This window comes from Solanum pennellii, chromosome 11 (assembly GCF_001406875.1).
Source record: "Solanum pennellii chromosome 11, SPENNV200".
Lineage (NCBI taxonomy): Eukaryota > Viridiplantae > Streptophyta > Magnoliopsida > Solanales > Solanaceae > Solanum > Solanum pennellii.
In genome coordinates, this window is record NC_028647.1 from 61,647,695 (window position 1) to 61,657,550 (window position 9,856).

Below are 9,856 nucleotides of genomic sequence, written 5' to 3' on the forward strand. Positions count from 1 at the left end.
TATATATATATATATATATATATATATATATATATATATATATATTCGTATTAAAAAAATAATAATCAAGACGGAATAATATCGCGAAAAATCTATAATTATTTATAAATTTAAAATGATTACACCTATTAATTCAATCTTACTTGTAATTATATAATTCTTTAATCAAATATTAATGAAATGTTTGACTTAAAATGAGTACGAGAGAGTGTTTTTAAAATTTAAATTATGAAAACTTAAATTTTTTTATAATTTTACTTGATGGTATAAAAATAGAAAAGAAAAAGCAGCTGAAACTATAGAAAAATAATGTTGTTACATGAATTCGAACTCGTGAAACGCATTTAGAAATTTAAAATTCGAACAGTTGAAAGTTGAAACTATAAATTAAAAAAAGATGCAAACACCTAGGTTCGAACTCGCAAAGTAAGCGTCGGACTTGTGTAATCCTGAAACCCCTAACCATTGAACCAAGTCCTTTGCTTATGTTCGAGGGGTTCATCACTTAGTATATACCTATTACTAAAAAAAATTATCCTATATATACAACATAATTTTTCCGAAGAAAGGGGTTCGGATGAACCCCCTCGGCCCCATGTACCTTCGCCCCTGCTTGTCACTATCCGCACCATGTTTTTAGCTTTTAGGGGTCATTCAACAGGATTATGGTAAATTGGTAATATTTCACAACTTTTTTTGTGTATTAGTCAATAAATTTATTGGTGATTTTCAAACATTTTTTAACTAAATTTTTTATAGGAACATCGGTAATGACTTTGGGAACAATATATATAGATTCACCAGAATCCACACTATCTCTTAGCATTTAGGGGTCAGACAACAAGAATTATATGATTTTTTCAATTTTTCGTGTGAGTTAATCAATAAAATTTTTAGTGATATAATTTTTGGGATGTTTTTTTCCAAAACCTTTAGAGGACCCTCCAAAATAATTTCAGAGAACTATACATATAACCTTGTCATTATCCACATCATATTTTTTAGCTTTTAGGGATCATTCAACAAGCTTATGGTAATTTTTCACAACTTTTTGTGTGTATAAGTCAATGAATTTATTGGTGGTTTTCGAACACTTTTTGTCTAAAATTTTTACAGGACCATCGATAATGACTCAGGAAAATAATATGTATAGCTTCAGCGGAATCACACTATTTTTTAGCATTTAGGGGGAAGAGACAACAAGAATGAGATAATTTTTTTCAGTTTTTCGTGTGAGTTAATCAACAAATTTTTTGGTGATATGTTATTCAAATATATTTTTTTCAAAATCTTTACAGGACCCTCCATAATGACCCGAGAAAACAATCTGTATAGCATCACAATTGATCAACGTCATTTTCTTAGCATTTAAGGGCCACTGAAGAGGAATTAGGCAATTTACTCGATTTTTCGTATCTTTAGTCAAATAATTTTTGATAATATGATTTTCAAATATTTTTTTCGAAACTTTTACATGACACTCTATAATAATCTTGGGAATAATATGTATAGCCTCATCATTATCCATATCATTTTTTGGCCTATCAAATGGGGATGATGAAGTCGATCCATAAATTTTCGTTTTATATCTTTTGACAACATTTCACTCAAAGATTTGAATTGCGATAGTGCATTAAAGTATTCGCAAATATAACATGATCTTTCTTTCCCATAAATCTCACATGTAGAAACTCTGAAAGAGCCGTCGACTTCATTTCTTTGTAAAATTACATCGAATATATTAAAACCCTAATTTGTGACCAAAAAGAAATACAATTTTTACCTCTCTTCCTTACCCAACACACCATTCCCCGACCAAGTTCTTTATTACTCACAGCATCAATCTTCCACCTTCCACTACCATTTTCTTGAACAAACTGAATATTCTGAACAAGAAAAACTCCATCAATGAATCCAGAAAGCTCCAATAACAACAGCCAAACAAACCCTAGAAAAAGACCATTAGTAGAAGAACCTAACAATGACAAACAACCAATAACACTAAATTCCATGGTGGTAGCCATTGATCACAACAATCTCTTTTACACAGTTTGTTCTATATGTGAAAAGACTCTACCTGACCCTTCTCCAAATACCCATATCCCCAATTCTTCTTCTTCATCATCATCATCTTCAATAACCTTTTGCAAAAATTGCAACTTTAACTCTGCTTCTTCTGGTTCCAAACGCCTCTTTCGTGTTCTTGTATGTGAATTTTTCTTTTTCTTTTTGTGTTGTTATCTGCAATGTTGATGCTTTTTTTGTTGGTTTTTGTCAAAGATTTGATTATTTTTTTATGTGGGTGATTTTGGGTTTTTTTTGCAGATGTCGATAGCTACTGAGAAAAGAGTGGTTGTGGTGATAATGTTTGATAGGGCAGCTAGGGTTTTGTTTGGTTGTTCTGCTGATGAGTTCTTTGATTTTGCCAAGACTCACCCTTTTGCTGGTAACTTTGATTAATCTCCCTTTTTATCTTTTAAAGTTGCACTGATGCATCATTTAGGAGATGTGTGAGAGCCTGGTTATAGCGGTTTTTAGGAGAGGTAGAAGTAGGTTTAAGAAGAACTAGGGAGGTGATTAGATAGAATATAACACATATTTTGCTTAATACGACATGACCCTACACAAGGAGCGGTAGAAGTAGTCTTAAGAAGAACTAAGGAGGTGATTAGATAGAATATAACACATTTTACTTACTACGACATGACCCTACACAAGGAGAGGTAGAAGTAGGCTTAAGAAGAACTAGGGAGGTGATTAGAAAGAAGTAAGAACATGAGACATAGTTTGCTTACTACAACATGACTCTACACAAGGAGAGCTGGAGAGGTAGAAGTAGGCGTAAGAAGAACTAGGGAGGTGATTAGAAAGAACATGACACATAGTTTGCTTACTCCAACATGACCCTACACAAGGAGAGGTGGAAGTAGGATTAAGAAGGACTAGGGAGGTGATAAGAGAGAACATGACACATATTTTGCTTACTACGGCATGACCCTACATAGGAAGGTATGAAAGGCGAGAATTCGGTTAGAAGAGTAGTGAGTAGTCGAGAGATTGTCTATAGCAGGTTTTAGAAGAGGTGAAAGTATGTTTTAGAAGAACTGAGAAAGGTGATTAGACAAAGCATGACATATCTTTAGCTTATTGAAGATTTGGGAAGGTATGGAGGTCAAGTGTTAGGCTAGAAGGGTAAGTAATCGAGTGTTGTCGTACTTTTATGTTGTTGAGAAATGGGCCAGTCTACTCTCCTCATTTAGTAGTATTAGTTAGTATACCCAATGGGATTTTTCATTGGTATGTTGTTGTTACTACTTCCTGTTGCTTATTTTGTATTGTTTCTCTTGCTATTTTGTTATCCTTGTTTTCTTTTCAATCTGGCTTTGATTTCACTTCTCTTAAGTGGAGGGTCTATCGGAAACAACCTCTCTACCTCACAAACAAGGTAGGGGTAAGATTTGCATACATCCTATCCTCCCCAGAGGCCCAAACTACACTTGTGGGAATGTGGTTGTACTTTTTATAATTGCATTCCAGTTTGAAGTTTACAGTGGCAATTTCACTTATGCTTGAAATAAGTCAACGGTATTGTTTGTAGGATATTTTTGGCTGCTATGATGAGATGCTGTAGAGAGTATACTAAACATAATATGAAAGTCAGTTCCTAGCCCGTTATAGTGAAATGCTGTTAGAGACAAGTTTGACTGTAGTAGTAAATGAAATCACACTTTTTATACTTGCCTTTGTCATCAATAAGAGTTATAAATTTTTCTTTCCTTTAGGAATTCTATGAAACAAAAAAAATGAAAGAAGTAGGAGATAATGGGGTAATGTTTCTGTAGGAATTGAAAATTCTAATGAAACTTACTCCCTCTGTCCGAATGTATGGGATAACTCTTTTTATTTGGAGATGTCCCAAGATGGTTGACACTTGACACTATTTTATTGCCACACGACTTTCTTGACTTTCAAGTATTCTAATTTATTAATCTTATTCAAGTTTCATGTTTTTGTTGAAATGTTTCTCCATCTAACTATACTCCAACAATCATTTTATTATTTTCTTCTACTATTTCTAAATGTAATATATAAGTTCAATTAGTATCTTAACATTCTCATATTAAATGGAACAGAGAGTATTTGGTCATGGTCCATAAAAAATTTTCCAAGAATCTTATAATTGCATCTTATAGTGTTTTGCTGGGCCATATGAAGAGGATTCTGACTTTTTGAGAATTCTTTTATGCAGCTGCAGCTGCCGGTAATGCTTTGGAGGGAGAGATGTTGAAGATCACCTTGTCCAAACCAAAGAATGGAAATGCACGACATCTACGAGTGGTATCTGTTTTTCCATTGCGGACAGGTTTTCAGCCTGTGATCAAGACCTTGAGGGAACTCTATCGAGCAAGATGCGGTTCATAGCTATTGCATTCAGGTGTTTGTGTGTCAAATGTTCTTTTGAGCAGGCTTAATGTTTGTGTACATCACCATCGTTCCATTGACAAAAAGAACATGAATGCATCTTTTGTTAAATATTAGTTTTCTCCTTTAAGCGTTACTCTTATTTTAGAAGACCATAGAGTCTGTTTCCATTATTATAGTTATCTATCTTATGAAAGCTTTAAACGAAATGTGAAATTTAAGTCTTGGGTAGCATATCAAAGTTTGCTTGATCTGCCATCTAACAAGATCAATAAACATGTGATTCTGTTTCCCAAATTCAATATGTTCAGTTCAATGAAGATATCTAAGACAAATAAACAATCTCGATGTAAATGAACTGGTTTAACAGATCGGAAATGCATGGGACAAGTATATGGTTATTCAAAGTGGAGAAATTTTCTTCAAGTTTGGTATGTATAATGTCTGTTTCGGAGCCAGAGGAATAGGGAACCTGGATATCATCTAGGTCTTTATTTAGCTGAATTGGTTGAACATACAGGACCTGTAGGGTATATTTGCTTTTTCAAGCTAGTCCAATATTCAGTGTAGAATTTCCTTTAAGTCTGGTATGTCAATGCACAACCTGTACCAGAGTCCGAGGAATCGGGGCATTGTACCAGTTGTTTATTTAAAACTTTATTTTCTGACTGTGAAAATTTAACTTACGATCCTGCTGCTTGAGTATCACCGCTGAAGGGGTAAAAGTATGAAGTATTTGCAAGTATTGATCAATTCACTTCAGCGTTAAAAGTGTTATTTACATGTTCTGTTGCTTGGGAAAAAATCAATCTGTTCTCTTCCCCCAGAGTTGAGGCACAGAAAGTACGAAAACACCCAGTTTTTAACATCAGTTAAGCTAGAATCAAAATTAGTTTAGTCAGTTGTTATATTGAATAGCTTATGCCCTTTTCTTATCCCCTGAATACCTTTCGACCACTGTGCTCCTTACAGGTTTGAAATGATTAATTACTTTGACACCGGCATGATCAACATAATGCAAGATATATGAGCAAACAGTGTGGTTCACTATATGTTATAATGCTTAATCCAATTATCTTAGAAGAACAACATTCACCTGAAAGGGTGAAATGTATCTACATGATTTTCTATGTTTTGGTGATATTATAAAGCTGGTAAATTGTTAATCTGTTTCAGTATGTGTGGTTCATAAATTGATTCTTCACAAGTTGCCATGAGTCCACCTCTGAAGCATTTCAAGTGCTGCCTTAGGTTGGTCCATTGGCACCATATGACCTGCATCGTGGACCTTGAGGAATATCAGTGGTCCATACTTCTTTTGAACACCTTTCTCCTCACCGTCTACTGTGAAAGAAACAGACGGTGCAGCCTCAAAGCCTTTCTGCCCAGACCATTCTACTGCATGCACCCAATTTGAGTTCCCTGTCCATTTCAAGAAACAATAGTTTACTCGACACTGTTTAGATTTATCAGTGTTGTCAAAAGTGTGCTTAAGCCCTTAAGTGAGGCTCAAAAACGTGTTGAGCGTTGTGCCTCACTTAATGTGCGCTTCAGCGTCGTCATCAAGGTTGTAAGCATACTTTTCCTCGCCAATGAGCCTCTTCTGAAGAGGCGACACTAATTGATATTTCACTTTGCCATTCATGCTTATTAGTATTAAGTTTGGACTAAAGCCTACGGTTTATTTTGCACTTAAAACCCCTAACGGACCTTTTAGAATTTTTGCGCTATTCTGTTATAGGTGAATGAAGCTTACCAAGCCAGTTGCAGATAAGGTCATACTCTCCAGCATAAATGAGTAGATTGATACCATCCTCAAGAAGTTGAGGAATACCGACTTCAAGATTCTTCATCCAGTCCGTCATCATCGCATGATAAACTGAAGAACTACACGAGACAAAATCAATACTGGTGGGAACACCGAGGGCTTCCTTAACTTGGTCATCGTTGAGGTAAGTTTCCATGCTCGAGAAGTCATAGCAGAGGCTACCATTGCAGGTCTTCCGGATATCATAGTACTACAGGTGAAAAAGTCACAAATCCATCAGATTGTTATAAAAACATATGTGCTCATAGTTATATGACACCCTTGTCTCGTTAGAAAAAACTGAAAGAAGTTGCACGTTCTTACATTTATGTCGCCAGCAATGTCCATTATACTGTTGAAAATGAGGTTGCAATCGTTAAATCCCTTCATACATGCATCTTCACTACCACTTGCTGCCAATATTTTCACAGAAATCATGTCAAGAATATCGAGATAATTCTAAGGCTCTTTTCTTTCTCTTTTTCGAAGTTAACTTGTTTTAGTGTTATGTAGGATAAAGACTTACCACAAAGCTTAATTTCCTGTTGACATGTTGGATATAATTGATTTATATAATCATAGTCGGTTTGATTGATCAATTTCATATCCAAAGAATAGTCAGTGTATGCTTTATACTGGATTTCTGGGTTGGTGAGGCCATTACCTATAGCAAATCCCTGATCAAAGTAGCATGTAAATATATATAGCCCTACCAAAACAAGTCGAAAAAAAACCCGAAAAAACGACTTGTTATAGGAAAGGAAGTACCTTGAGGTTTATGTGAATTCCTTCTTTCTTTATGTTTCCTTGATGAACTCTAGAAGCAAATGCAGGAATATAATGTCCAGCATATGATTCTCCAGTAATGTAGAAATCATTATTTACATACTCAGGATGAGCATTGAAGAAGGCCTGTCATATCCAGATTAGAGACATCAACAACGATGACATACTCGTGTAATCTCACAAGTGGAGTCTGAGAAATACCGAAAAGAGGTGAAGGGAACAAACCTGTAGGAAATCATAAAGGTCATTGCTTACACCAGTCTCATTGTGTCGAATGTCACTTTCATCAGAAGTATAACTGAAACCAGTTCCAGTTGGTTGATCAACGTATATAAGGTTTGACACCTGTCGATTCGCAACAAGTAAATGGAAATATTATTTTCCGAGTTTAACTTTTGGACGTTGATAGTGTAAAAATTCTTTATACCAACTATTTTATGAGTAAAATCCTATTCTTTTTTTAAAAAATGTAGTTAGTACAAATAGTGAATGGCTGTAATGCAGGCTAGCCTATCCAAACATTAGTGATTCATTTCATCGTTTGAACATGAAATCTATAAATCATACAGAGATAATTTTGTTGTTGCTCAAAGGCTTTCCGTCGAAATCCTTCTTATTCCTAATTAATGAATCTTTTTAAAATGGAGTGGTTGTTTTTTTAATAAAAGACAATTTTATGCATAAAGCGTTCTGTCTTTACGAGTTGCAAAGCTCAAATGAAATATATTGTAGTTACGCAGGGTAATCTATCGTGGAGCTAGATTTTTCGTTAAGGAAGTTCAAATATATAAAGAAATTGAGAGGATATATCAACACATAAAATATAAATTTTAGTCTTTTAAGTATACAATGTCATTTTCTTTTTTTTAGAGATAACTTTATGATTAATTAAAGACTATTTATTCTTGACCATTAAAAAAAAGGATTCTTGTATAAAAAAAAAAAAAATCATACAAGTCAATAACAATAGTTAAACTACTTTAGATTTCAAGATTTTTGAAATTTTTTTCTTCTAATTTAAGTCACAACTAATCAATAGCAAAAACAGTCAAAGAAGATTAGTTAGTTGGTGAAAAAGAATTGACTTTGCATGAAGGGTGTGATTGATTAAAAAGCGGGTCACACACGAATTTCTCAGCTATATAAAAAAAAAAAAAAGGAATGCCTTTGCATGAATGAAAGAAAAAAAAATTCAATCAATAATTAACAAGTTGCCTATAAAATAATCATCATATTCAAAAAAAAAAAATTGAAATGAATTTGTTGATAATAATATCACGTATTAAATTAGGAAAAATCCAAAAAAATTACCTTGTCCCAACCAAAATCATTCCAGACAAGAGACATATTATTTGATATTTTAAAAGGTCCATTTTCATAAAATAATGCCAATTCACTGCTACATCCTGGACCTCCTGTTAACCATATCACTACTGGATCATTCTTGTTACTCCTTGATTCAAAGAAAAAATAGAACATCCTACAACAAAATAAACTACATTAATTAAAAAGAATAGTCTGGTACATGAAGTATCTCGTATTTATGTAGGTTTGAAGAAAGATTATGCTTCAAGAGTATTTAATGTAAGTTGTATATTAATGGTCAGACAAAGATAACTTTAACATGTAGTCTTAGACTCTCCTTTCGAAGCAAAAAAGAAAAAGATTGCTTAGTAGAGGAAGTATTTCACATTCATATCGGGTTCAAAAAAGAATTACATCGTCGTAAGGGGTTGTAATTTAATTATCCTGCTCTAATAGGAATATACTAATTACTTAGATCGTTCTTTCAAGATTCCTCTTTTTAAAAAAAAGAACAAATAAAGCGCATGAAATATTGTCCGTGACAAGGTCCGGGAAATGACCGCATCCCACAAGAGCTTTATTTAATCAGTCTATCTTGACGCAACATGACTCAAACCAATAACCTATAGGTCAAGCAAGAAACAATTTATATCATTGCTTCAAGACTCCTACTTTTAAACCAAAAAAAAAAAAAGGATAGTTCAGAGTACGAAATATTACACACTCACACAAGGTTCATAAAAAAAGACCGCATCCCGAACAATGTAATCTAATATCAATCACGCTAATTTCACGGTCCAAACACGTAACTATATACAATTTTACTGTTGTTCTAACAAATAAAGTCAATAATATATAATTATGTAAGATAAATAATCAAACCTTGCAGATTTAGTGTTTATAAGAGGAAAATAACCAGCATGATGACCTAAGTCTTGGACAGTGGCACCAGAATCACCAAGATAAGATAAATCCAATTTCTTCTCAAATAATTTATTTTCATAATTATTGACACTATTGTCCTTTGAAGAAACAATATTAATGTCATGTTTAGGGAACAAATTAAGTTGCCTAATCAATTTTTCACCCATTGTTAATTGAAATTTCTTTGGACTAATATTATCATTATGAGATTGTAAGAAAAAATTGGGTGATAATGAAAGGGCAATTTGGGAACATAAAACAAGAAATATAGCAACAAAGAGAAGAGGGAATAATGAAGATGAAGAAGACATTTTTTTTTTTTATAATTTTGAATGAAGAATTATTTGAGTTTTTGAGATTATTTATAAGGAGGGAATATGAGTGTGAAATTGACTATTATTATTTATTATAATTATAATTGTGTGAAAGAGGGAGGAAAGTGGGGGAAGAAACATGGGATTTAATGGTTTATTTACTATGCTATTAATTTGGACAATTATCAATTCTTGGTTGGAAAAAAATAGGTGCATGAAAAAGGAAATGATATGTATTCTATGTTCACATATTTTTGTGGTTTTATTATCTATTTTATTTAGTATATATAATGTAAAA

General features: G+C 33.2%; 2 protein-coding genes across 3 annotated transcripts; one reads left to right on the top strand and one right to left on the bottom strand.

Moving 5' to 3' along the window:
- The first annotated feature begins 1,652 nt into the window (after positions 1–1,652).
- Positions 1,653–6,276, top strand: LOC107002916. 2 transcript variants are annotated; one of them, XM_027913119.1, is made up of 4 exons: positions 1,653–2,205; positions 2,326–2,446; positions 4,250–4,435; positions 6,164–6,276. In XM_027913119.1, the coding sequence occupies exons 1-3, from the start codon at positions 1,909–1,911 to the stop codon at positions 4,420–4,422; spliced, it is 591 nt and encodes a 196-aa protein (XP_027768920.1). In that variant the 5' UTR covers positions 1,653–1,908; the 3' UTR covers positions 4,423–4,435; positions 6,164–6,276. The 2 variants fall into 2 exon arrangements, with proteins under 2 accessions (XP_027768920.1, XP_015056608.1); XM_015201122.2 differs by lacking the exon at positions 6,164–6,276 and having other exon boundaries at positions 1,658–2,205; positions 4,250–4,673.
- Positions 5,448–9,555, bottom strand: LOC107002914 (serine carboxypeptidase-like). Its single transcript, XM_015201121.2, has 8 exons — positions 9,203–9,555; positions 8,327–8,495; positions 7,241–7,360; positions 6,998–7,141; positions 6,756–6,906; positions 6,554–6,642; positions 6,179–6,440; positions 5,448–5,844 (listed from the first exon to the last, which is right to left on the bottom strand). The coding sequence occupies exons 1-8, from the start codon at positions 9,553–9,555 to the stop codon at positions 5,624–5,626; spliced, it is 1,509 nt and encodes a 502-aa protein (XP_015056607.1). The 3' UTR covers positions 5,448–5,623.
- Between the last annotated feature and the right edge of the window lie 301 nt (positions 9,556–9,856).

Coding starts and splice junctions, on each gene's coding strand:
- LOC107002914 (XM_015201121.2), bottom strand. CDS start 9,555: ATGTCTTCTTCATCTTCATTATTCCCTCTTCTCTTTGTTGCTATATTT. Junction 7,142..7,240: donor ACCTTTATGATTTCCTACAG/GTTTGTTCCCTT, acceptor TGGATATGACAG/GCCTTCTTCAATGCTCATCC. Junction 6,907..6,997: donor GAATTCACATAAACCTCAAG/GTACTTCCTTTC, acceptor TACTTTGATCAG/GGATTTGCTATAGGTAATGG.
- LOC107002916 (XM_027913119.1), top strand. CDS start 1,909: ATGAATCCAGAAAGCTCCAATAACAACAGCCAAACAAACCCTAGAAAA. Junction 2,206..2,325: donor AACGCCTCTTTCGTGTTCTT/GTATGTGAATTT, acceptor TTTTTTTTGCAG/ATGTCGATAGCTACTGAGAA. Junction 2,447..4,249: donor CAAGACTCACCCTTTTGCTG/GTAACTTTGATT, acceptor TCTTTTATGCAG/CTGCAGCTGCCGGTAATGCT.